At 48.6% G+C, this 27,834-nt stretch overlaps 1 protein-coding gene across 4 annotated transcripts; it reads left to right on the top strand.

Annotated features, from left to right (window-relative positions):
• The first annotated feature begins 163 nt into the window (after positions 1-163).
• Positions 164-20,918, top strand: SLC2A11 (solute carrier family 2 member 11). 4 transcript variants are annotated; one of them, XM_037496799.2, is made up of 12 exons: positions 164-228; positions 3,863-3,961; positions 6,516-6,676; positions 11,947-12,071; positions 14,924-15,053; positions 15,878-16,026; positions 19,058-19,245; positions 19,371-19,481; positions 19,891-19,992; positions 20,088-20,163; positions 20,383-20,510; positions 20,662-20,918. In XM_037496799.2, the coding sequence occupies exons 1-12, from the start codon at positions 208-210 to the stop codon at positions 20,860-20,862; spliced, it is 1,491 nt and encodes a 496-aa protein (XP_037352696.1). In that variant the 5' UTR covers positions 164-207; the 3' UTR covers positions 20,863-20,918. The 4 variants fall into 4 exon arrangements, with proteins under 4 accessions (XP_037352696.1, XP_037352694.1, XP_037352693.1 ...); XM_037496797.2 differs by lacking the exon at positions 164-228 and adding an exon at positions 945-1,055; XM_037496796.2 differs by lacking the exon at positions 164-228 and adding an exon at positions 958-1,147.
• Positions 20,919-27,834: the final 6,916 nt, after the last annotated feature.

The raw sequence follows: 27,834 nt of genomic DNA, 5'->3' as shown, positions 1-27,834 counted from the left end.
TGTTTTGGACTTCATCCTACTCCTGGATAAAGTCCTGAGGAGCTCTGAGAAACAAAAGATTAATACGGCCCAGTGGACTCTGTTCTTCAGCTCCAGGCGTGCCCGGATCTGCGGCCGGCCTCTCCCGGAGCGGCCCCGCCGGCGCGGGCGGCGATCTGAGACCCGTTCTCCCTCTCATCCAGCCTGCGGCTCCGCCGGCGCCCGCAGATGGGAGCGCTCCAGAGACTGGTGGGTGGGGTTTCCTCTCGGCATCTCCAAATTCTCCTCCGTCCGGCCGGGGTAGGGGGTCGGGAAGAGCAGGGACGCGGGGGCCGGGGAAGGGTGGGGAGGCCTCCAGAATCAAGGGTCGGCCCTGGTACCCGAGTGCCCGGAGCCCGGGCCACCCTGGGCCGCGTGGCGGGCAGGGGCGCCAGGGGCGGGCGAGGGGCGGCCGGCGGAGAGGCAGGCGGGGTGACTGCGGAGATCCGCCGGGGCGAGGCCGGCGCCTCAGAGATGCACTTCCGAGGCGGCAGTGGCGGGGGCAGGAATTCCGGGCGGGTGGGCAGCGTGTTGGAGGGAGCGACCGGCTGGGACCCGCCGGGGAGGATGCGGGGCTTGGCTGGGGTCACCTCGTCCACAGCCCCTGTCGGTGTGCAGAGAGGGACCCTGAGCTGGGCCGAATAAGACTGAGTGGCTTTTGAGCTTCAGAATTGCTGAAAGGGCGGGATGGAGGACGAACAGAAACCGCCCTTACGGCCTCAGGCTCAGAGGATCACGGACCCCTTTAAAAACGAGCGCGCCGGGTCGAGGGTGCGCCTCCAGCGAGCCTCCTGCCCGCCAGACCTGCCGCAACACCCACCGCGCTTGCGCGCGCGCTCCAGAGTTAGCCAAGGGATCACTGCGCACGCGCCGCCCTCTCGCTCCCCTCACAGCCTTTGCCGGCGTCCCACTGAAATGGCTGCACAGGCTTCTCAACGCGCATGCGCCTCCACCGGGGCTGGGCACCTGCGCTCAGGGTGGATCCATGCAGAGCCCAACCGCGCCCGCAGAGCAACCACCGAATGCTGGAAAAGCGTGTGAGTGCTTAATGCCTTCCTGCCACCTGGAAAGATCTGAATTCCAAAATCCATCCCGGCCAGGAGTTTCAGATGAAGGATTTCGGATCCGCGTAAGCCACTCTGGAAGTCTTAAGAAAGGCGTCAAATGTAGAAAAATATCTTGTGCTTGTTTGTATAGTGGAGTTAGGTGCTAGGCTTAGACAAGCATAAGCATGTATTCACGCGCAGGGATAGCCTGGAGGCTAGTGCAAGGCTGCGTGGGGTCACATCTGCAGGACTGGTGGCACCCCCTCCTAATCCCTAGGAGGTTCTTGGGTCCTTGTGCAGGACAGACACGCCCCAAGAGGCACAGTGTTCCTGGCCACCTCCTGTGCCTGTTTCCCACCCTCTCCTTTATGCGTCCTTTCTCCTCTCTCCGCATTCACAGAGGGAATGGCAGCAGCTAGAAGAGAATGTCCACTTCATCTGTCCCCACGACCCCCAACCTGCATGATTTCCCTCAGCTGTCTGCATGGAACACCCCCTCACCTCCTTCAAGTCCTTGTGTGCATGTCACCGCAGGACATAACCCCTGACCAACCTCTTTGAACACAGCTTCCTGCTTTATGGCTCGGTCACCCAGCTGACATACTGTGTGTGAATCTTTCTGTAGTCTTTCCTGTGCCTTTCTCCTTCCTCTGGAGGAAAGCTCCACGAGGTCTCAGATTGTGTCTCTTTTGTTCACTGTGATATCCCCAGCACCAAAGACAGATTTATTATGCCTTGTAGAGAGGTAATAAATATTCATTCACTGAATTAATCATCCTAGCTAATAACCTGAATGCTTTCCATGACCAGGGAATGCACTAGGTGATTTCTAGGCACGAGCTCATTGAATTAAATAATTTTCTGCCTTCTTGAAGATCTGCCAGCATCCCCTGCCTCATGGGCTCAGTGGTCATCAGGCACTATGTCTCTTGCTGCTTCCTGTAGATGCACTATCTAGTAGAACTCTCACATGTAGAGCTTCAGTATGACTCCAGTGAGACCAGACTCCCAGATTCTCACCTGGCTTCCTCCATGGCTTCTGGCTTGGGAGGAAGTTAGTCAGGCCATATAGGAATTATAGGTAGGCAGATAGGGTGCCTGACAAGGCCCTGTCTCCAAATCTGTGGCAAGATCTGTGGAGCTTCCTCTGCCTTTTCAAACCCCCTGTACAGTCTGACCAAGTACTGAATGCACCTCTGTCTTTTCCCTGGCTGAGCCTGCTCATCCCCCAGAACAGTTTTGGCCAGGACAGGCACTCAGTATTTGACTGATGAATTAATAAATAGTTCAATATTCTGAAAAGTCTTTAGAAAACCTCTACCAAACATTTTTCTACTATGAAATTTGTATTTTTCTAAAAATTTGGCTTGTAGGACTTTAGATTTGTAGAAACATTTGCCAGAACAAGAAAAGAAATTTGATGTGTTGAGGGGAAAAAAATGACAGTTTGATTTTTTTGTATTATTAACTGTAAATGCCTAGGAAAATATCTGAGAGCAGCTGTTCATTGTTCCTTTGAAGGGGTGAGGAGCTTTGAGTATACGTTGAATTTTTAAAAACTTGATGAGTTTGCTCTTTTTATTTATTTTTTTTTTTAAAGTATTGGAACAGTTAATGTTCTTTTTTTTTTTTTATAGAGGCATGTTTATTTATTTATTTGTTTGTTTGTTTGTTCTGTTTACACATGCACTGGGTACAGTCAGAAGCGCGGGAGGGTGAGAGAATTCACCAGAGCCAGAGCAGGGAGCAGAGCAGGCAGAAGGACCGAAGTACACTGCTGAGGGGAGCAGCGGGCGGCAGGAGAGGTCTGCGCGCCATGTGGGACCCTCCTCTGGTGGCCGGGGAACAGCTGAGGATCGAACCGGCGCCGCAGAGGCCACGGGCAGCCTCGCAACCCAGCGCTCAACCGCTGCGCCACCGGGGAGGCCCAAGTTTGCTCTTTTTAAATTAAAAATCATAAAAGGAAAATATGAATAAGACTGAATCCTTTAAAAATTGCCAATTAAATGGGACAGGGCATCAGATCAGATCTCATGACTGCATGTCTTGGGGACTTCTCCCTCCATTTCTAAGGGGTCCCACTAGGATGATGAGCTGTACTTTATTGTACCAGGTGTGTGTGGTGCATGTGTACCTTGGCTACCCCTCGCCCTGGGCTGGAGGTAGGCATTGTCATCTCCAGGTCCAGGCAAGGAAGTGACTCAGGTTGAGGAGTAGGGCAGAGCCGTCTCTGGGACTTAGGCACTGCTGCCAGCTGTGACTGCTCTGTGGCTGCTATGCTCTCTAAGTCTCAACACAAGTTTGTTTGGGTGACCCGTTCTCTTAGCCTCATTGCAGAACAGGCTGGAGACAAGAGAAGGAACCCAGCCACTGTTGGAGAGTGTTTTGATGGGGTAAGAGTCACTGGACTCAGGAGCTCCTGTTCTGCTAGGGGCAGACCTTCACCCTCCTGGAGCCCCAACTCAGGGTGGCCTTCCAAACCACAGCAGGCATGCCCAGCATCAGCCTGGCAAGGAGGGCCGGGAACTTCTGTCCATCTCAAGAAAAAGCTGACAGGGTGGCAGGGTAAGAAGGCAGTGGTGTTCTGTACTCAGAATTGTAGGTTTGGGTTTCTCTGCTACCTGCCAGCCCTGTATCTGGATAATGCCTCTCCTCTGTGCCTCGCCTTCCTCATCTTCAAAGTGGAGATTTTGTTGCCTGCTTCAAACAGATTGTAATGCTGTGATTGGTATGTTCCAGCCCAGGGATGGAGGTAGAGACTGTTCATGGTCACTCTGTGTCTTCCCCTCTCTCCTCAGATTCAGGGCAGAGTCCTGTTCCTGACCATTTGTGCAGCTGGCATTGGTGGGACTTTTCAATTTGGCTACAACCTCTCCATCATCAATGCCCCAACCTTGGTATGTACCCTCAGTGTGAGTGGGTTCCTGGTGAGGGCCAGCAGCTGCCTACTGCGGGGGGTTTCATGGTGGCGCCTTTTCCCATGTGTTCACCTCCCATAGGTGGGATGTCCCAAGGTCCTGTAGGTTCAAATCCAGCTCTGCATCCTCTCCTATACCTGCATGTCCTCCCTAGTCCCTGCTGTCAGCGAATGACTCCAATATCCTCCCAATGATTGGGGATCAGTGTTGACTCTGCCTCCATCTCTCCAACACCAAGTCCTTCCTAACTACCTATAGCATCCATGTATTTCTCCTGTGTCTCTGCCACAGCACCAGCTTAGGCCCTGTTTCTTCTGCTAGATCTCTAGACTTAGCTTCCTCACTTGCCTCCTTGCATTCTGCATCCTCTCAAGTTTGGTCAAGATATTACCTTGTCCAGAAACATTCTGTACTCCCCAGTGCCTATAGACTATCCACTTGAAGCTCAAGATCTAGAATCAGAACCTGTCCACTTACCTCTTCTCCCTCCGACCCTGCTACCAAAGTAGGTAAATTGCAGTTCCCCAAATGTACCCAGCCCTTCTTGGAAGCCTCCTTCCACTGGGATGTCCTCTCTGCCCCACCTGCAGAAGCCCTTCAAGTCCTGCCCAAATCCCATCACCTTCCTGAAGCCTTCCTGTAACCATCCCATCAACTGAAAATCACCCCTACCTCCCCAGCCCTTGGTGCAGGCTGTCATCACTCAGGTTGTATCTGTTTGTGCCCAGTACATCCTCCTGCTGGCTTGCTCTCACTTTGAGTCATCTTTGAATGTCCTGCACCTGGATGACCTGGCTTGTGTGGGTGTTCACTGAATGCCTGTGGAAAAGACGAATCTTTCAGACTCAGTGATAGAAGCCAGTTTCTTAACTTGCTTAAGAAGGACAAATACCCAGTCATATATCATTAGGGAGGATGTGGATCTGCATAGTGTGTGTGTGTGTGTGTGTGTGAAGAAGAGCTGCATGAACCAGGCCCTAGGAGGGAACTAGTGTTCTCCTCTGATGTTGCCTGGCCTCATTCTCCTCCGAGTGGACAAGAGAGCATTGGTCACCACACTCACCTGGTGCCAGCTGGGCACCCCCAAACAAGTCTTGCCTGGTAGCTGCAGCAAGGTTTGGGAAGACTCTGATTGGCTGATTTGTATCACATGATCACCTCAAGAGCAGTCATGTAATAAGGAGGGTGGAGCACCTTGATGGGCCAAGTCTGGGTCAAGTGACCACTTTTATGGAGGGAAACTGACAATGGGAGAGAACTTCCCCAAGGAAGTAGCCGTTAGCAGGAGCCAGGAATAGGAGTACGTTCTAGGTAGCAGCCCAGCACCTTAAAGAAAGGATGAATGGAGATGAAGAGTTTAGAAAGGAAGTCTGAGCTGACTGTATTCAACAAGCATGAGAGCACCCACTTCATTGCAAATTTATAGGTCCGGAAGGGATCCATTGGCAGCTGGGCATTCTCAGGACTCCCATGGGTTATCACTAGCCCCCAAATATGGCCTCAGAGGCTTCCCCTGTTTTCCTGAATAAACACTCTTGAGGAGTTCCAGCCAACGTCTCAGCTACCTGGACAGATCCTCCCCTCAGAAGTGCTTGGCGGCACAGATATTTCCCTGAGCTGACCCGCCAGGGCAGGAGAGAGTTTGCCAACACCTAAACCCACCGCTCTCACATCCGCCCTCATGTCCTGTTGGGTGGCCTGAGAGCATCCAGACACTCACATTTCATCTCTAACTGGGGGGAGGGTGTCTAGGTTCTCCAAGTGCAGTCATTACCTGAAGTGGCAGCTCTGGGGGTAAGGGCCCAGGGTGTCCAAACTACCCGGCTACAGCCCTGACCTGTGGCTAAGGCTGTGGGCAAATCTTCACCTCTCTGGACCTAAATCCCAGTCTTAACAATGAACAGCAGAAGGTGTATCTAACAGGACATTTACAGGAGCTTATCATTGTCCGGGTCCCGAGGAAACTCGACACACTCCAGATAAGTCAAGTAGGTTTTGATACCACAATGTACTGAGTGGGGCAGAGGGGCCACATGAGCAGGCAAGTGCAGTGGTCGCGCTCGAGTCCTTTCCACCACCTGGAAGGGGCAGGTGGAAGGAGCAGCTACTGAAACCACAGGAAAGAGCCACGTGGCCTAGGCCACCTTGAGAGGAACAGACTTTTAGTCAAGTGTCACGGCCAGTGTGAGGAGCCCTCCCAGGCAGGGCACCCCATTTCCATCTCCTGCCTCCTCTGATGCCCTGCTCACATGGGCCAAGTCTAACAGAGAGCCAGTCAGCAAGGGAGCCTGTGAATATCGGCTGTGCAGGTGGCTTCTGGGCCAAAAACGGGGAAAGGGGTGACAGTGGACTCAGAGGGGGCAGTAGAAACTGTCCAGCCCCAGACTCCAGGAGACATTATGTGTGAAAGAGCCGAGAACAGTGCCCTGCATATGAGAGGGGACACTTGCCTGCCCTGCCGAGCCCAGTGGGTGGAAATGCCTGGTGCGTGGACTCTCCTCCCTGAAGGGCTGACTGATATCTCTGTTCATAGTACATTCAAGAATTCACCAATGAGACTTGGAGGGCACGGACAGGCCAGCCACTGTCCCACCGCCATGTTCTGCTCGTGTGGTCCCTCATCGTTTCCCTGTACCCCCTGGGGGGCTTCTTGGGAGCATTACTTGCTGGGCCCCTGGCCGTCAAGCTGGGAAGGTAAGTGCTTTTTGTTGTCAGCTTAAATAAATAGAGGCAAGCAAAAGTAAGTGAGTTTAGAGGCAAGCAAAAGTGAGTTTATTAAGAAATTAAGACTAAGGACTGCAGTCTAGGAACAGCCTCCAGAGAGGTCAGGGAAAGCTGCCCATATTCTGAGCTTCTCAATGAGAATTATATGCAGTAGCAAAGATGCCACATGGAGTAATTTCAAGGATTTTTACAAAGTAAAATATAGGTGGAGGTTTTAGCTGATGTCTGGGCATTGAGGAAAACAAAGAACCTTGTTAAAATTCATCCTATCTATTTAGTCTTTTCTTCTGGGAAGAATGTTACACATCTCAGAATTCATATTCTTTGAAGTTACTGATTTGTCTAGAGGCAGCAGTTTCCAAAACACTGCTTTTTCGCAAAGACTACATTTTTTCTGGGCACAATTTCTTTAGGACCAGACCAGCTGTGTCCTGGCTTTTGGCTTGTACCCTAATTGGTACCAGGCAGAGGGGTAGTGACTTGTCATCTTTGGTTAACAATGGGTACCCTCTAACTGTCTGTTAATAATGGCACCCCAGCATGCAGGCTGAGGAGTGGGGGAGAAAGAAGAGGACTGGCAGGCACCAACCTCAGTCAGCTCCTAGCTCAGTCTCTTACTTTGCCTGGCGTCGCACCATGAGTCCTATTTCCAAGTGGACCTGGGACAGCAAAGAGTTCCCTGCCCCGAGGAAGGGAAGATCCTGGTGTCACATCATCTGCCAACAAGAGCTGGTTGACCACAAATATATATATTCTCCCTGGGCCAGTGTTTCCACTGGCTAAGTCTCTTTGGCCATTGGGCTGACCCAAATTTTCATTTCTTAGTGGACTTGATATCTTGATGGCGTTGGTATCTTTAGCAGGTTGTTATACTGAGGCCACCTATTCCTGGGAGAAGGGATTCACAATGCAATGAGTTTCATGGGTGCGGGCCCACATTCTTCACTATGTGACTTCCTTTTGGGGATCCAAAATTGCATGGGTTTTATGTTTGTGTATTTAATTGTCATATCTATTGGGATATCATCAACTGCAAGTATCGTCAACTGCAGTTGTCTAAAACAATAGGAGTTTTTTTTTCACCTTACAGGGCAAGTCTTGTATGGGTGACTTCAGGACAGCCTCCACTCCCCAGATCTGTCCCCCTGACATGCCACTGGCTGCCAGCTCCGCTGTGTATAGATAGCTTGGTCCTTAGGCTGGTAGCTGGGAAGCTACAGTAGTATCTTATTCAGATGCAAAACATCAACCACCAGAAGGATTTCTTGCCAATTGATGCTTTATATCAGAAAGGGATAAACCTTTCTAAAAGGTGCTGCATCGCATTGCCTAGCACTGGGTCACCAGTGTAAAAAAAAAACATGATAACCAAGCTGGGCTCGATGATCAGGGTCACACCTGAGCCATAAGGAGTATGAGCACATTCAAACAAATTGAAACTCTTCTTGCAAAGAAGGTAATAATAACTATTGCCCAAAGCTCCAGTGATACCTGGCAGAAGGAAAGGAATTAAAAATTCAGATTCAGCACAGATGACTTTTCCACTTGTAACACATTACTGTCCCATCCCTATGTAGAGATCCGGTGTCATTCATTTTCCTCCCAGCAGTTCACGGGAGCCCTGGAATGCGTTGCCATTCCTGGGCATTGGGGTGGCTGTGTGGGGCAGTGAGGCAGTTAGTTAGCTTGCAGACAGGGGCCCTATTGTTTAATCAATTTGCATTGTCTATCCTTGTGACCTTGCCTGCTTTGTTTGTGAGCACTGGGCTGCTGAATGCCATCCTCCCTGGGGTTCATCCTGATTTTGTTTAAGATTTATTTTTAGTTATTTATGCATACAAGAACTGGGGTGTAGGCCTGAGCTGTGGGGGTGGGGTGGGTGGGCGGTGAGAGAGACAGAGTGGGGAGCAGAGCAGCCAGCTCTACTGAAATACACTGCTGAGGGGAGCATTGGATGAGACAGAAGACATCTGCTGTACCATGTGGGTTAGCTCCCTGGCCGGGGTCGAGTCTTTAACCCCTGCTCCACCAGGGAGGCCCTCTCTGCCTGCTTGTGAACAGTTTCTTCTGCAATGGCAGGGGGCCTCTGGTGAGCAGAAATATGGACTCATCTATGTTCAGGTTCTGGGTCTCAGTTCTGAGAGATTTTTGTATTCACTCTTTCCTACTCCTCTTTGAAGCCAGTCTTCAAGTTCTGCTTCATCTAAGGCTTTATGCAGCCAAACCTTTGGAAAAGGGAAAAAATTCCATGCTCAAAATTCTGTCCACAGGAAAGGTTTAACGTCTCCAGCATTTTGTAGGGCCACGTTTGAGTGGACTTCAATGCTATAGCACTACATTTCTGCTTAGAGCCAAACTGTGCATACAAGCACCTGCTAACCAGATCAGGTTTTGTTTTGCTTTGGGTGGGGAGAAAGGTGGCAGATTTGCCAGTGGGCATACTGATGTGAATAATCTGCTTATGGGAGCTTTTGGACCCACAGGGCAAGTTGGGTGTTTTCCACTTCTTTTCAGTAATGAAGTGCTACAAAGAACATTCAGCTTTGCATAGGAGTGTCACCTGACACCAGGTTTATGGTGGGCTTATGGTCACCAGGTGTCCCACAACCTGTTTATTGCTCATTAGGGCCTATTGACAAGGCCAGGAGTTACTGCTGATTAAGAAGATAGTCATTTACTGAAGTAGGGTGAATTTACTCTAAAACTCTTGGCCATGCATCGTGATTCTCCTTTTAGGCACTGTTTCAGACACTTAGAGCACCATCATAATCTCCTGGTACACAGCTCTTTGCACTTGACTTTGACCTAGAGAAGGCTTCACTTGCTTATCACTACTTGATGCTATCAGGTTTTCAAATCACCTAGTATATATGTCAGATCACGAAACCCAATGTAGTAATGCTGCCACCAACATGGAAAAAAAATCTTCTGTAATTTGTCCATCCTTCTTAGGAGAAGGGCAGCAATTTGTCATACTCTGGAAGAAATATGCTGACGTGTCTTACTCCATTAGCCTTCAAGAACATCACTGAGTCCCTCATTTTTATGCTCCTGTTGTTTGTCATGTTTGTACCTTACCAGTACTACCAACACCAGTATATTTGCTGCTTCCTCCTTTCTGGGTCCTTTCACTACGAAGTTATCAAAGTAGTAGACCAGAAGGCTACCACATGGAATGTACAGCCCCTGTGGAATATTGTAGCTCAATGCTTGAGGGATGCTGTAAGGACAGGAATGGGCACAGTGCAGGTTTTCTGATCCCATGCAGACCGGGTAAAGGAGGAGTCAGAGTCCTCAGTGGTTTTGCAGGTTTTTATTGGGGTTCAGTGGGTACGTGGCAGGCAGGCGTGCTGGGGGGCTGGGAGGACTGCCAGCCTCCCAGCCCCCAGCAAATCTTCACTCTATCTGGGCTCTCTGGCGTTCTCTGCTTCTGCTTCGGGCTTCTTCTCTTTTGGCTTCTACTGGCGTCCCCGTGACACCGTCCTTGAAAGCACAGTCTTAGCACAGGTATACCCCTTCAGGTGCCTGCCATCAGGCATGCATTCAGGATCACAGGATTCCCTCATCTATCCTGATGGTGGGAGGGCAGAAAAGCCTGATTTTTTACCTTACCTACAGATGCTATAGCCTAAGACATGTTGGGAAAGGCAGCCTATATCTTTGCCACATGAAAGCTCTGTGTTTCTGGTGTTATCTGCATATTGAAATACAGCAAAATATGTTCCACAAATAAATAGGCACAATTGGAGTACTTTATTAATTTATTACCAGCGAGGAAATTGTACAGGGTATATTTTTGGGTTGTCAGAAAAGTCATGATGCATTTTTGCATAGAAAAAAAGACCTCATGACTTTTCTGACAGCCCAGTAGTTACAATTGGAGTTTCTGTTGGATCAAGTTTGTTATAACCTACTCTCATTCTCCATTTTCTAGACACAGGAGATCTAAACTTTGGCTTATATTCTGTCATTGATATGTTGTTGGCTTTGGGCAGAACACTGGCTTCCTCTGGCTTTCAGTTTCCCTATCAGTGCAATTTTGATCTATGGTAAACTCTCCTGAGTGATCTATAGGCAGCACTTCTGAGGTCATTATCAGGAGCTGGTAATTCATCAGGTGGAGCATCATCATGGAGGACATTTCCAGCGCCACCTGGCTGGCAGTCTGTCCAGTTGAACTAGGCATGGGCCACCTGGCCACCTGATGGTTCTGAGAAGTGACTTTATAATACATGGAGGAAAGTGAGGGTTTTGTATTTGACTTTCCATGCATTCTTCCCCCACTCTGAAAGTCCCCATTCTTCCTCAGGTTTTATTGAGTCTGAGAAATTAGGTATTAGTGGGCCTCCCCTGGTGGCACATGCGGTTGAGCAGTGGACTGTGAAACTGTCCTCAGCCTCTGCAGCGCTGGTTCGATCCCCAGCCGCCAGCGAGGGTCCCACATGGCGTGACAGACCTCTCCTGTCTTGCCCGCTGCTCCCCTCAGCAGTGTATTTCGTCAGTCTGCCTGTTCTGTTCCCCGCTCTGGCTCTGGTGAATTCTCTTACTCTCCCGCACTTCTGACTCTACCCAGTGCTTATATAAATAAATAAATCTTTAAAAAAAAAAAAAGAAATTAGGTATTAGCCTTTTGTTGAGTCTGAGAAATCAGGCATTGGGCTTTTCATTTTTAAAAAATATTTATTTATTTAGTAGAACTGGGGTATAGGCCAGAAGTGTGGGGCATGAGAGGATTCACCAGAGACAGAGTGGGGAGCAGTACAGCAGATTAACTTAAATACACCGCTAAGGGGAGCAGCAGGCGAGACAGGAGAGGTCTGCTGTACCATGTGGGTAGCTCCTTGGCTGGGAATCGAACTCAGGCTGTGGCGGTGATAGCGCTGAGACTTAACCCCTAGGCCACCAGGGAGGCCCAGGGTTTTCATTTTCACACAGGCGTTTGAGGATAGAGCCATGAAATATTTTATGGTTTTGTCATTTTAAGTGGTACAGGCAAAAGGAGAGTGATCGGGGTATGTTAGGGGAGGGCAGTGGGAGTATGCTTAGAAAAGTATACTGTGAATGACCCTAGGTACTCTGACCAGGGGTCATTTCTCTTCATATAGCTTAGGATCCTTGACATCATATGTGCACCCACAGGTCTGATCAAGGCTGATTGGATGGAACTGCAAAGAGGGCCCCCAGGGATACCCCTCTAGACTGAACCTGATCCTTCTTGCCTGTGTTCCACTTCCCTCAAGGAAGAAGTCTCTGCTGGCGAATAACGTCCTTGTGTTGACTGCTGCCATCCTGTTTGGCTTCAGTCGCGGGGCAGGCTCCTTTGAGATGATCATTCTGGGAAGGCTGCTGGTGGGAGTCAGTGGAGGTATGTGGAGAGGGCTCTCTGTTCCTACTCATTCATTTATTCCCTTTATTCATTCATTTTCCTTATTCATTGATTTGATTTTCATACATGCCTACCTTCTTAGCAATGTAATTAAATATAGTTTATCTTTAAAAGTTCACATAGCTGGACACTTAAAGTAGATATAGACGTGAAAATATTGTAAAGAGTGGGAAGACAAATATCCCCAAGCTTACACTCATAGAGGTTTTATATTGAGAAACCCTCTAAACCGTGAACTTTCTGCAATGAGTTCTTTGATCTTCCCTGCAGAAGCAGAATAGCCTGTTAGGGAGTCCTCAGTGTCTGGGGCTTATCATGACAGGGGACAAAGTTTTGAGAACATCCACACTGGCTTTTAGGTCTTCTATCAATAAGTCCCCTCTTGATTTCCTACTGTTTATACCTTCAGGTGTTGATGGCTATATTAGTTATCCATTCCTGGGAAACAAAGTACTCTAAAGCATAGTGAATTAAAACAACCAACATTGATTATCTCACAGTTTCTGTGGGTCAGAATGGGCCTATGTCAGTTAGTCCTGGTTTAGGCTCTCTCATGGGGCTGCAGCCAAGCTGTGAGGCAGGGCCACAGTCTCTCAAAGGCTCAGCTGGGCTGCAGGATCCGCTTCCAAGAAGGTGCCTTCATGGGCTGTTGGCAGGAGGCCTCGGCTCCTCACCCTGTGAGTCTACATGGGACAGCTTGAGCGTCCTCCCGGCATGTTGGCTGGCTTCTTCCGCAGTAAGTGATCAGAAAGAGAACATGTGTGAGAGTCTGTGCAAGGAAGACATCCCAATATTTTTTTGTCCTAATTTCATAAATCATATATCATCAGGTTTTAAAAAAATATATAGTTTTATTGAGGCGAGATGGGTTTCCCACACTGTATATGGTTTAGGGATAGAGCTTCACCACTCTTCAGACTTGTTTTATCAGACCACACCCACACCAAAGCACCAGTAATTTTCTACCATAGTCCACTGACCCGCTTCCTCCTTTGCTCCCCCTCTGGTAGCCTCAATTCTGCAGTCAGATTTTAGCAGTTTTTTTTTTTTAAACATTATTATCATTGTCTTTTTTTTTTAAAAAAAGATTTATTTATTTATTTATACAAGCACTGGGTACAGTCAGAAGTGCGGAAGGGTGAGAGAATTCACCAGAGCCAGAGGGGAGAGCAGAGCAGGCAGACTGACGAAGTGCACTGCTGAGGGGAGCAGCAGGTGGCAGGAGAGGTCTGCGCGCCATGTGGGACCCTCACCCGGCGGCCGGGGATCGAACAGGTGCTGCAGAGGCTGCAGGCAGCTTCGCAACCCAGTGCTCAACCACTTTAGCAGTTTTTTTTGATTTGGTTTTGTCTGTTCCTTTGCTTTGTTTCTTTATATTCCACATACGAGTGAAGTCATCTGTTATTTGTCTTTCTCTTTCTGACTTATTTTGCTTAGCATAATCCCTTCCGGTTCCATCCATATTGCCATCCAAATGGCAAAATTTTATTTTTTTTTAAATGCGAGTCACAGTCTTCCCTGATGGTGCAAGGGGTTGAATCTCAGCACTATCAAGCTATCACCAGTCACTACAGCATGAGTTCGATCCCCAGCCATGGAGCTGACCCACATGGCACAGCAGACCTCTTCTGTCTTGCCCGCTGCTCCCCTCAGCAGTGTATTTCAGTGGATCTGCCTGTTCTCCCTGCTCTGTCTCTGGTGAATCCTCTCACTCCCCCAACTTCTGACTTACACCCCAGTTCTTGTATATATAAATAAATAAATAAAAATCTTTTTTTTTTTTTTAAAGCGAGTCATTAAAAACAAGCCAAACTCCAGAAAAAGGGAGCAAGTCAGCCTTTGTGTCCTGAATATCCTAAATGTTTGTAGGAAGAGCAGGTGTCTTTGAGACGTCTCCTTGTTCTTTTTTTTTTTTTTTTATAGAGGCATGTTTTGTTTGTTTGTTTGTTTGTTTTGTTTATACGTGCACTGGGTACAGTCAGAAGCGCGGGAGGGTGAGGGAATTCACCAGAGCCAGAGTGGGGAGCAGAGCAGGCAGAAGGACCGAAGTACACTGCTGAGGGGAGCAGCGGGCGGCAGGGGAGGTCTGCGCGCCATGTGGGACCCTCCTCCGGTGGCCAGGGAGCAGCCAAGGATCGAACCGGCGCCGCAGAGGGTGCGGGCAGCTTCGTAACCCAGTGCTCAACCGCTGCGCCACCGGGGAGGCCCCGTCTCCTTGTTCTTTTAATCTGCTTACAGAAGGAGGCAGGCCCTTTATGACAGCTATTTTCTGATCCCAGGTCAGGGAGGGGGATGGAACAGGTGGCTAATGCCCCAATACTATGGCACTATCAGGGGTGGGCAATGGTGGCGATGTCCAGTTCTATTCACCCCCCCAGTACTAGGTGCCTCCCTGGGTGATAAGGTGAGAATCTACAGCAAAGGTGGTCAGTGAAAGCAATGATGTGAGTGCTGGAAAAGCTGGTGGGCATCCAGGATACCCCTCTACCCTTTTCCTCCCACTACCCACTCATATTCCTCAGAGTCCTTCACACTCATGTCAGTGATAGGAGACTGGAAAGATTAGATGACTATGTTGCAGTGATAGTAAGGGAACAGAATGGGAGCTTCTTTGAGAAAAACCTGTCTGAAGTCCTGGGGGTAAATTTGGAGTCTTGCTGATGTACATAGGGGAGGAGGAGCACACTCTCACTGTATGGAGTGAAGGAGCAGCCCTCCAGGCCAGGACCTTGTAGATGAGGGGTTGGAGGTGCCAAGGAGCAGGGGAAGCAGGTCTGGGTGTCACGGGGGACTGACATGGGGCTGACTGTCTCTGCTGTGCATGGGTCCAGGTGTGAGCATGTGCATCCAGCCCATGTACCTGGGGGAGAGTGCCCCCAAGGAGCTCCGAGGAGCAGCGGCCATGACCTCAGCCTTCTTTGCAGCCCTGGGGATTGTGATGGGTCAGGTGATCGGACTCAGGTAAGAGCCCCCTCCCCATGGCTTGAGGGATGCCAATAAAAGTCCTTTGTCTACATTTTCCCCCTATCCACCAAGTAGATGAAGGCACTGCTTCTTTGTATTAAGGCATTAAAACCCTGTCCATGTCTATTCTGACCAATACACGATGTGAGTACCAGTCAACTACACATCAGTAAGAACCACACTTTTGCAATTCTGTCTACATCATGGAGCAAAGATTAGGTCTTAATAGAGAGGAGTGTATAGGTGTGAACTCTATTTTTTTTTAAGATTCATTTTTATTTATTTATGCATACAAGAGCTGGGGTACAGTCCAGAGGTGTGGGGGGTGAGAGGATTCACCAGAGATAGAGTGGGGAACAGAACAGGCAGACTGACTGAAATACACTGCTGAGGGGAGCAGCAGGCTGCGCCAAGTGGGTCACGTCCCTGGCTGGGGATTGAACTCGTGCTGCAGTGGCTGCGGATAGCTTCATAGTGTTGCATCTTAACCCCTTGCACCACCAGGGAGGCCCCAAGGTGTGAACTTTAAAAGGGGAATGTAACCTGGTAAGCCCAGAAAAGAAAGAGCCAAAGGCTGGTACCCTAGGAAGAAGAGTTTCTAGGGATGACGTGAGCCATGACCCTGCCCCATTTCGGGTGGTTGTATCTGGGTGGGATTGGTCCAGTTTCAGGGCTGGTTTAGGAAGAGGCATAGGGCAGTGTTGACTCTCTACCCTCCAGAGGGTAAGTATACAGGGAATGACTCTGAGGTGTGGTAAGAAGGCAGGCGGGCCAGTGCTCTGGCAAGGAGGTACCAGGCTTAGTCTTCTCTGCTTCTCCAGGGAACTCCTGGGTGGCCCACAGGTCTGGCCCCTGCTGCTGGCCAGCTGCCTGGTGCCTGGGGTGCTCCAGTTGGCCTCCCTGCCTCTGCTCCCAGAGAGTCCACGCTACCTCCTTATTGACCGTGGAGATACCAAAGCCTGCCTGAAAGGTGAGTCTCTGACCTGGGACGCCCAAACCTCCCTTGACCGTGGCAGATGATTCCCCTTTCCTTGAGTTTCATTTATCAAGGAAAAGTCACCCCTCTCTTTGTGCCTCAATTTCATGATCCACCCAGTTATTCTTTATCAAAGTACTGCCCAAAGACCAATGGAAGTGGGGTGGGTCAGACTGAGTCCCTACCACTTAGGAACCATAGGGTGCTAGAGAAAGCCCTCTCCGCATCCCCCCACACACGTGCAAGATGGAACACTGTAAGACCTTATGGGTCCAATGCCAGTTGGGTGCTGATGGTCCCATCTGTTAACTCTGGCTACAATAATGATTCCCAAGGAACAATCCCCAAATCGCTGGCTTAAAACAAAAATCACTTACTGCACAATCTACTCATTTAATTGCTGGGCTGGCTGCAGGATTCCACTGACCTCATTTAAGCTGACTCCTGGTGTCAGGGGCCAGCTGTGGATGGCCACTCTGGCCTGGGCCAGAGCAGTTTAGCACTGCTGCACATACTTCACCTCTTGCTGTTGGTACTGCCCAGCTGGCCCAAGGATGTACTTATTACAGTGATGGCAGAGACACAAGAAAGCAAATCAAATTGCACCACAATTTCCCAATCTTTGGCACCCTTGTGCCCATTAAGATCTCATTGGTCAAAGAGAGTCACAGTTGAACCCAAAGTCAAGGGATAGGAAAACCTATGGCATATCCCATCACAAAGTAAGGAGTGTAGATTCAGGGAGCGGTAAAGACCAGGGCCCAGTAACGCACTCTTCTTAGCTTGCCATTATGACCACAGTTATTATTCGTGCCCCTCTCTTGTACAAAACATGCTCAATACCATCCTAAGATGCCCCAAACTCTCATCTGTCACAATACCAGCTTCAAAGCCCAGGGTCTTTTTTTTTTTTTTTTTTTTTTTTTTTTTTTAAGGATTCATTTATTTATTTATTTATACAAGCACTGGGTACAGTCAGAAGCACGGGAGGGTGAGAGAATTCATCAGAGCCAGAGGGGGGAACAGAACAGGCAGACTGACGAAATACACTGCTGAGGGGAGCAGCGGGCGGCAGGAGAGGTCTGTCGCGCCATGTGGGACCCTCTCTGGCGGCCGGGGATTGAACCGGCACTGCAGAGGCTGTGGGCAGCTTTGCAGCCCAGTGCTCAACCACTGCGCCACCAGGGGAGGCCCCCAAAGTCCAGGGTCTTAAGATCACTTCACAGCTCTTTATGCCTTTCCTTGATCCAGAAACCTAGGAGCTAAAACCACAAGTTTTTGCACACCCCTCTGCCCCATACTCAATAAACAATGGTGAAAGTGGGACAGGTAACCAGACATAACCCTCCTTTCTAAAAAGAGGAGGCTAGCAATCAAAAAGCATTTACCAAGTCATAGCAGTGCTGAAGTGGCCTGGGAAGCACTGCCAGGTCCTCCTCCATTGGGGACAGAGAATATTTCTTGATCAAACCCTGGCTCCTCACCTGAAGGGACTCCCCAGGTAATGGGGATGAGGGGGTTCTTGCTTCTAACTCTCCAAGATGCCCTTCCTTTTTCATTCTCTTCCTCGACACCTTCTAAACAGAGTGTTAGAAAATGTCCTTTTATATTTTTAACTGTCTTGGTCTCTTTCATCCAGGCTGACAGCTTTTGTCAATACAACTTTCTCAAAAACAATGTGAATTTTCTGTGTGCGTGATCTATGTATCAGAGCCACAGCCACAGTTCTTTCTGAGACATGCGCCTCTGTGAGACCTAATTATTAGAATTTTGAGGCCTTTTCCAGCCACGAGGGTCTATGAGGCACTGCTTTAAGCCACGTCCTTGATTTGAACTTTACCAGAGTCCTTGGCTCATTGGCATGACTCTGAATTTAATCTTTGCTTTCAGGCTGTAATCTGATCTGGAATTCTTTTGACTAATTGGAGAGACTAGAGGGAAGAAATAAATTTGTTTTTTGTTTTTGTTTTAAATTAAATTATACTAAAAAATTCTGGAAGAAGTTAAATTTAATGAATTTTGTTCCTTCCGAAGACCTTTTATGAACTCATGTTTGTTTGTTTTTTAAATTAAAAAGCTCATTTTTTTTTTAGAATACTCAGCTATAGGCAACCAGTTCATGCTTTCAACACTTGGAGAGCTGTTTATGCAAGTCCAGCAGTTCATTCAGTCTGCCTTCTTTCTTCCACACTACTACCCTACATACACAGACTTTCACTTTTCCATCCTGTCTGTTTTGGAACCAATACCATGAGTCACAGACCCTAGTTAGCCACAGCACTACTCCTGGTATTGGTTAATTGGTCTGTTTCTATTGCTGCCCAACAATCACATCTCAAAGGCAAACAGGAAAGCACTTAGCTCGAGCCTCTGTGGGTTCTCTAGGGTTGGCTTATATAGGTTGGGTCTGGCTAGTGGCTCTGCTCATATTGGCCATACATGCTCAGTGGGCTACCCTGCATGCTCTTCTAATGATGTAGAAGAACAAGCAGAAATGAACACCATCCCCTAAGGCTAGGGCTGGAAGCCCACCCAAGGCCCTTTGGGCTTTGGTTCTTGCTGAAGTCATGATGGATGTCTGGGTGGTTGATGAGTGCGTGTGAACATAGTATTGCCTACATTCAACCCACCTGGACTGAGGCTTCTTGGAGGGAACGGCTGGAGGAAAGCACCAAGAGTTCCCCACTACCAATCCTAAGGCCTCACTGTATTGGCCCAGAGCATGTTACAAGGTGGAGCCCAGCACCAAGGATGAGATATGCTTGCCTTTTAGTAGGCCCAACTACAAAATCCCATTGCAAAGGGCATGGATACATTGTGGGGTGAAGAATTGACAAGGATAGTGCGCATGTGCCCCAAAGGTAGTACCCCCTCTGATAGGTCCACAGTCCTGAATTTCTAAAGCCCTTTCTGGTTTGTGGTGCTGTGACATGGCGGGGCCAGGAGGCTCATCCTTGTCTGAGGGAATGGGGTGGCAGGGAGAAAGGTGTTGAGTGAGGGGAACCTCAGCATCCCATTTTCCCAGCACTGCAGCGACTGCGGGGCACTGCGGACGTGACTGGAGAGATGGAGGAGCTGCAGGAGGAGCGCTCTGCTTGCCACGGCCTGCCCTCTCGGCGCCTATGGGAGCTGTTTCAGGATCCGACCCTGCGGAGGCAGGTGATGAGCCTCGTGGTGCTGGGCAGTGCCATGGAGCTCTGTGGGAATGACTCGGTGAGAACCCCCCATCCTACACCACCCCAAGCTCTGGGCCCGGAGACTTTGTACTGCAGGCAGGTGGGAGCTGCAGGAGGTTGAAGGGAGGGAATGCGCCAGAGCCCACCCTTCCCGTTCTCCAGATGTACGCCTATGCCTCTTCCGTGTTCCGGGAGGCGGGGATCCCTGAGGAGAAGATCCAGTATGCAATCATGGGCACTGGGAGCTGCGAGCTGCTCACTTCCTTTGTCAGTGTGAGTTTGGCCCTGGGCTGGCCCTCCACCAGTCCTGACCATGAAAGGGGGTTGTGGGGAGAGTACTGCCTCAGGGTACTGACACTCTTAGGACTTTAGGCCTCTGGAATGAAACAATTTTCCACACCAGGGCACTTTGTTAAAATTCAATGAGTTAACCAGCATTTATTTCCTACCTGCTGTTTAGCAGGTGTTCACATCATTTTGAGATGAGGAACCTGAAAGAAGTTGAGTGACCAAGGTCCTCTGGGAAATTAATAATGGCTCACTCTCCTGAGACAATAAACTGCTCCCTACCCCTACCACCAGCTTCCTCATAAGCCCAAACCCCATGTCCTGTCCGCCCCCAAAACAAGGGGACTGTGGCCAGGTGCCTGGATCAGTTACTGAGGGCTCCTTTCCTTTGCAGTGTATGGTCATCGAGAGGGTGGGACGGCGGGTGCTGCTGATAGGGGGCTACTGCCTGATGGCCTGCTGGGGCAGCATCTTCACAGTGGCCCTGTGCCTACAGGTAGCTGAGGAGGTGGGGGAGGTGGATGAGGGGGTGGGTGACTGGGCAAAGCCTGAGCTCCACCTCACCCCAACTACTCTGCCCTTCTGCTGTAGAGTTCCTTCCCCTGGATGTCCTACCTGGCCATGTGTTGCATATTTGCCTTCATCCTCAGCTTTGGCATTGGCCCCGGTGAGTGAGTCCAAGGGCCTTTGGGCTTTGGTTCTTGCTGAAGTCATGATGGATGTCTGGGTGGGTGATGAGTGCGTGTGAACGTAGTGTTGCCTACATTCAACCCACCTGGACTGAGGCTTCTTGGAGGGAATGGCTGGAAGAAAGCACCAAGAGTATCCCACTACCAATCTGGGAGCAAGGCATGCTGGCAGCACCGTCCCTTATCTTTCCTTCCAGCTGGAGTGACGGGGATCCTGGCCACAGAGCTGTTTGACCAGGTGGCTCGACCTGCTGCCTACATGATCTATGGGTCACTAATGTGGATCATGCTCTTCCTGGCAGGGCTGGGATTCCCCTTCCTCATGGTAGGCACCCCCCAACCCCACTCCCACCCTTGCCATGTTGGTTCTTAACTGAGCAAAGAGGGGCAAGTATTTCATTAGGACCTGTCATGGGGCCTCTATCTGGGGGCGGACTGGAGCTACCACAGGTCTTGAGGTCTCTTTTAACCCACAGGAGGGCTTGGCCCACTTCATCTATGTGCCTTTCCTCTGTGTCTGTATCTGTGCGGCCGTCTACACTGGTTTCTTCCTCCCTGAGACAAAAGGCAAGACATTCCTGGAAATATCTGAGGAAATTCACAGACTCAACTCCAGGCGGAAGAGCCAGGGCCCCATGTGGAGAGGTCCAAAGGTCATCCAGTCCACAGAACTCTAGCTCCTGAGCAAGGCTGGGGCCAGGTCCAGTTTCTCTTCCCTTTGCTTCCTGCAGGGGTCTTGGCCCTTCTCCCTTCACTTGCTCCTGCATTCATTCAACAGGTGCTCATTGAACACCTACTGTGTGCAGGCATGGTCCCAGGTACTTAGCAGTCACTGGTGAGCCAGAGAGACAGGATCTAGGACCTCTTGGTGTTCACCATCAGAGGCGGTTAACAGGAAAAGAATAAAAACATAGCTGCAAACTTGGGGAATGCAAGGGAAGAAAACTACTAGGTGTGAAGGGTATGCATTGCTAGGAGGGCCTGATTCAGTCTGAGTGGGAAGTGGACAGAAAAGAATATTTTCTAAGGAATTGATTTTTTAAAAATCAACTTTCTTGAGGTATCAACATTAAGTATATATTTGAAGAGTTTTGACAGATATACCTGTGAAACTACCACCACAATCAATATATACGGCGTTTACATCACCCCAAAAGTTCCTTCATGGCCCTTTGCAGTCAATAACTCACCCCATACTCAGGTAACCACTGTCCTGCTTCCAGTCACCATAGGTCAGATTTATCTTTTTTAGAATTTGATATAATTCCATATGTAGTATGCATTTATGTTTGACTTTGCTCCAGATGCATGAGTCAGTATGTAATACTTTGTCTCGCCGAGTTGTACTCCACTGTATGCATATACCATAATTTGTTCACCCATTGACCTGTTGGTGGACATTTGGGGTGATGCTAATTCTTGGCCATCATGAATAAAACTGCTGTGAACATTCCTGCACATGTTGTCACATAAAATGTGTTTTTATTCTTTTGGGTAGATGAATTGCTGAGCTTATTAATGACTGTATGTTCAACTGTAGAGAAAATTGTTTTCTAAGTGATTATATTGTTATATTCCCACTAGCAAGAGAATTCTGGATACTCCAAATCCTTGTCACTACTTGGTGTTGTCAGTCTTTTTTTTTTTTTTAAAGATTTATTTATTTTATGCATACAAGAGCTGGGGCACAGGCCAGAGGTGTGGGGGGGTGAGAGGATTCACCAGAGACAAAGTGGGGAACAGAACAGGCAGATTGACTGAAATACACTGCTGAGGGGAGCAGCGGGCAAGACAGGAGAGGTCTGCTGCGCCATGTGGGTTGTTCCCTGACAGGGGATTGAACTAGTGCTTCAGGTCAGTGGCTGCGGATAGCTTCACAGGTTGCATCTTAACCCCTTGGGCCACCCAGGAGGCCCTGGTGTTGTCAATCTTTTAACTTAACCATTCAAGTGGGTTTATAATGGTGTCTTGTGGTGGTTAAAGATGTTGAGCATCTTTTAATGTGCTTGGTTTGGCCATTCATGTATCTTCTTTTGTGCAGACTACTTAAATCTTTTGTCTGCTATTTATGATTTTTAAAGCAGTTTGAATTTCACAGCAGAATTGAAAGTACAGATCTCCCATATACTCCTACCCACACATGCACAGCCTTCTCTATTATTAATCTTCCCCCCCAAAGTGGTACATTTATTATAATCCATGAACCTGCATTAACTTCATTATCACCCAAAGGCCTTGATTTACATTAGGGTTCACTCCTATTGTTGTAAGTTCTCTGGATTTGGACAATTGTAGAATGAGATGACTCTACCATTGCAATAATATTCAGAGTATTTTCACAGCCCTAAAAATCTTTACTCTACCTTGTCATCCCTCCATCTCCCCAGTCCTTGGCCACCACTGATCTTTTTACCGTCTCCATAATTTGGTGTTTCCCAGAATGTCATGTACAGTGTGTAGACTTTTCATATTGGCTTTTTTCACTTAGTAATGTGCATATAAGTGTCCTCCATGTATTTTCATGGCTTGATAGTTCATTTCTTTCTTCTTTTTAAAGATTTATTTATACAAGAACCGGGGTACAGGCCATATGTGCGGGAGGGTGAGAGGATTCACCAGAGACAGAGCGGGGAGCAGAACAGGCAGACTGACGAAATACACTGCTGAGGGGAGCAGCGGGCGAGACAGGAGAGGTCTGCCATGCCATGTGGGACCTTCTCCGATCTGCCGGGATTGAACCGGCGCTGCAGAGGCTGCCGACAGCTTCACAGCGCTACACTCAACCGCCTGCACCACTGGGGGTTGGGGGGGCCGATAGTTCGTTTCTTTTTAATGCTAAATAATATGCCATTTCCTCCCCGGTGGCGCAGCGGTTGAGCGCTGGGTTGCGAAGCTGCCGGCGACCTCTGCGGCGCTGGTTCCGATCCCCGGCTGCTCCCCGGTCACCGGAGGAGGGTCCCACATGGCGCGCAGACCTCTCCTGCCGCCCGCTGCTCCCCTCAGCAGTGTACTTCGTTTGTCTGCCTGCTCTGCTCCCCGCTCTGGCTCTGGTGAATTCTCTCACCCTCCCGCGCTTCTGACTGTACCCAGTGCATGTATAAACAAAAACGAACGAACAAACAAACAAACAAATAAATAAAACATGCCTCTATAAAAAAAAAAAAGAGCCAAAAAAAAAAATAAATAATATGCCATTGTCTGGGTGTACCAAATAATATGCCATTGTCTGGGTGTACCACAGTTTATCCATTTACCTTGAACATCTTGGTTGCTTCCAAGTTTTAGTAATTATGAACAGCTATAAACATATGTACAGGATTGTGTGACATACACTTTCAACTCATTTGGGTAAATACTGAGTGTGATTGCTGGATCATATGGTAAGAGGATACTTAGTTTTGTAGGCAACTGCCAAACAGCCTTCCAAATTGTACCATTTTGCATTCTCATTAGCAATGAATGAGAGTTCTAAATCCTCTCCAGAATTTGTGGGTCATTGTGTTGGGTTTTCACCATTCTAATTGGAGTATGGTGGTGTCTTGTTTCAATTTGCCTTTCCTTAATGACATAGGATATGAAGTATCTTTTCAAATGCTTACTTGTCATCCATATATCTTTGGTGATGTGTCAAGGACATTGGCCCATTTAAAAAAACAAATTATTGGGCCTCCCTGGTGGCGCAGCGGTTGAGCGCTGGGTTGCGAAGCTGCCCGCAGCCTTTGCATTGCCGGTTCGATCCCCAGTTGCTCCCCGGCCACTGGTGGAGGGTCCCACATGGCGCGCAGACCTCTCCTGCCGCCCGCTGCTCCCCTCAGCAGTGTACTTCGCTCCTTCTGCCTGCTATGCTCCCTGCTCTGGCTCTGGTGAGTTCTCTCACCCTCCCGTGCTTCTGACTGTCCCCAGTGCATGTATAAACAAAACAAACAAACAAACAAACAAATAAATAAATAAAAACATGCCTCTATAAATAAAAATAAATAAATAAAAATAAAAACAACAACAACAAATTATTTGTTTTCTTACTGTTGCGTTTTAGTTCATTATATATTTTAGATAATTCTCCTATAAGGTATGTCTTTTGCAAATATTTCCCCCCAGTCCCTGGCTTGTCTTTTCCTTGACATTATCTTTTGTAGAACAGAAATTTTTAAGTTTAAGGAAATTCAGCTTATCAATTCTTTTACTCATGGATCATACCTTTGGTTGGTATATCTAAAAGGTCATCTACCAAGCCCACGGTCATTTAGATTTTCTTCTTGTGACCACTATTTTTTATAGGGTTCTTTGACATTACTTTCGAGTTGTGGACATTCTTTATATAGTCCAGGAGACAGTACTCTGTTAAATATGTGTCACAAGTAGTTTCAGGTCTACTGCTTGCCTTTTCATGTTCTTAATAGCATCTTTTTAAGAGCAGACATTTTTTAATTTTGATAAAGCCCATTTTATCAATTTTATCTTTTGTCATTCATGTTTTTTGAGTCATACATAGCTTTGCCTATCTTTTATTTTTTAAATTTTTTAAAAGATATATTTACTTATATATCCAAGAACTGGGGTATATATCTAAGAACTGCACCCCACAGGTGCAGGGGGTGAGAGTGGGGAACAGAACAGGCAGAGTGACTGAAATACACTACTGAGGGGAGCAGCGGGCAAGACAGGAGAAGTCTGCTGTGCCATGTGGGTCAGCTCCCTGGCTGGGTTAGCTCCCTGGCAGGGGATCGACTGGTGCTACAAAGGTTGCGGACAGCTTCATGTGCTGTGCTTAACCCCTTGCACCACCAGAGAGGCCCTGCCTATCTTTTAGATAAGACTGTTTAGAAAACATGTCTGGGAGAAGGAAAGAGGGTATCAGGCAATCTCACAGTGAGGGGCTGGCAGGCCCTCCCTCCTCTCTCATGCCCTCCTTCCAGCATGGGTGACCAGGTCCTTTCAACAAGATGTTCAGCTGGGAGTGGGCTGTCCAACTTCAGGGTCTGGCACTCTTGTGGGGTATAGTCCTCTTTATCTAGCTGATGTTTCCCCACGTGGTAGGTCTCTTTCTCCTCTTCTGCCATGCAGTCCTCACTGTGGGACATGGCATTCGATAAACTCTCTGCCAGCCAGGAATTACATTGAGGCTGTAAATGAAAACCCCAATAAGCAGTGCTTTGATAGAGGCTTATTTTTCTCCTTCAACTGAAGGGACTCGGCAAAGCCATCAAGTTCTCAGGGTTGCTACTCCCACCTCCTACCTCCTTTACCTGTTTTTTCAGCTCACATTAGCCTGACAGCTACTATAAATCTGGGGTCCAGTTCATGTTCCAGATGGTGGAGGAGGAAAAGGGTAGAGTGGCACCTCCTTCAGCAAAGAACTGATTCCATATAAGACCTATACTCACATGGGTCATAGCCACCTCATGTGGTCACATTTGGTTGCCAGGGGCTCTGAGGCACTGAATGGTCTAACCTTTTAGTGAGGGTCTTCCTCTTAGTGAGGAAGCAGGAAGAGGATCTTGGCAGGTCAGCAGCCATGTCTGCTAACGCCTCCTGGTGCGGGTGTCCTGTTATTCAGTTCATTATTAAGCTTCTAGTGATACCAACATTATCACTTTTCCATTGGTCCTAGAACAAATTACAAGTTTACCAACTTAAAACAACATGTAATTTATTATCTCACAGTTTCCGTGGGTCAGAAATCCAGCACAAAGAGACTGGGTCTTCTGCTTATGGTCTCACATGACCTAAGTCAAGATATCTCAAGGTCAACTAGGGAAAAAACTCACTTCCAAGTCCATTCAAGTTGTTGGCAGAATTCACTTCCTTGCAGTTGCACAACTGAGGCTTCCAGCCCCCTTCTTCAAAGTCAGTAACAGCGGGAGTCCTCCTCCTGCTTCGAGTCTGACTTCCCCTTCTGTTGCATCTCTGACACTAGCTGGAGAAAATCCTCTGCTTTTAAGGGCTTATGTGATTACATTGGACCCATGCACGAAAACCTCCTTGTTTTAAGGTCTGCAGCCCTAATTACATCTGCAAAGTCCCTTTTGCCATGCAACGTAACATATTCACAGGTTCCAGGGATTAGGGCAAAGATGGGCAAAGACAGCTTTGGATGCCAACTGTCTACCCCTGAGATAATGGGCCAAGAGGTAGGCATACAGCAGTGGATAAAAAGAGAGTCCCCCACCCTCATGGAGCTTACCACCTGGAAAGAAAGCATTAACTTACAAACAGAAATGTGGTTTATGCTTCAAAGGACATGATGGGCACTGGGCATGTCTTGGAACCTGACCCCACCAGCAGCTCTGAGCTTGAGTCAGATGAGGGAAAGTGTGAGCAAACCACATCTGAGTACCAACACCTTCACCTGGCACTAAAGGGCCTTGCTCACAACTCAGAGCACAGGGAACTTGGTGCAACACATGGGTGGAGACCAGGTCTGCATTGTGACAGTACTACTTCGGGTATCATAGGGTACTATCACTAGGTCGTTTAATCCTCACAACATTGCTCTGTAGGGTGAATACTGTCATTCCCCAACAGGTGGGGAAACTGAGGCTCGGAGAGGTTAGCCAAGTATCCTAGCTAGTAACAGGCGAGACTGGTATCATATAAGCCTCTCAGATGTCCTTCTAGAAAGATGGTGCTGACTGCTAATGGAAACAGGGAGGGTAGTATATTAGATGGCAAATGGCTCAGAGAGGTCCAGATTAGCATAGGAAAGCTCCCCTATTCTGTAATAACAACCTGAAAATCACAGTGGCTCACCTAAAAGGACATCACAGGTGTTTGCAGGAGAGGATCCACCTTGTCACTCACTTCACTTTCTCCAAGAACAGATGAACCAGGTGCTGGTTTTTGAATCTTCTGCCCGACATCACTCATGTCACTTTTGTTCACATTTCGCTGGGCAAGTCAACATGGCCAGATTGGTTGCTTGTGAGTGGGGAAGCAAGGGAACAGGTAGCTTCTCTAGGAAGGCCAGTCTACTAAGGGGATTATATTACAGGGTTCAGGCCAGCAAAGGCAATGCCTTCTGACTTAGACCAAGGTGGTGGTGGTGGTGGTGGTGGTAGTAGAGAAATTAGGATATGGTGGACAGTGAAGGGAGGCACATTTCACTGGCAGGGGATCAGATGTGGGAGGAACAGGATTTGGATTTATGGAGCAGGAAGTGCTGAGTTGGCTTCTGGCACTCAGAGACGAGCCCTGGGGTGGAGACATGGCCAACAGCATCATTTCATCACTGGGAACAAAGGGAGCCCTGGCCACAGGTAAGATGTGAGGTTTTGATAGGAGGGAAGCAGAGGAACCCAGCTAGTGGAACCAACACTTACGGGCTATTTGCAGAACTGGGCCGTGGGCCCTCCTGATTGAAGGCTACTGTATCACATGGCCATTGTAAAACTTGTGTGTGCTGTGCCACCTTAACCAGATTGCACCTGCCAGAGACCAAGGACAGGACTTTTCTGGAGAGCTTTAAGGACATGGCCAAACACAACATGTCCCCTCAAGCCCCTGAGAGTCACTCCTCAGCACAGCACCGTGAACCGGGGTATTCAGGAAGGAGTGTCCACTTCTGCCCAGTGATGGCAGGACCTGCAGGCTTATCTCTCGCCCTCAGTATGGCCACGGCCTGAATCAAGTTGTTCCCTGGCCCTCTTCTT

This window comes from Talpa occidentalis, unplaced genomic scaffold, assembly GCF_014898055.3.
Source record: "Talpa occidentalis isolate TD23 unplaced genomic scaffold, MPIMG_talOcc4v2.1 talOcc4.8, whole genome shotgun sequence".
Taxonomy (NCBI): Eukaryota; Metazoa; Chordata; class Mammalia; order Eulipotyphla; family Talpidae; genus Talpa; species Talpa occidentalis.
This window is presented reverse-complemented; position numbering and strand designations above follow the sequence as displayed.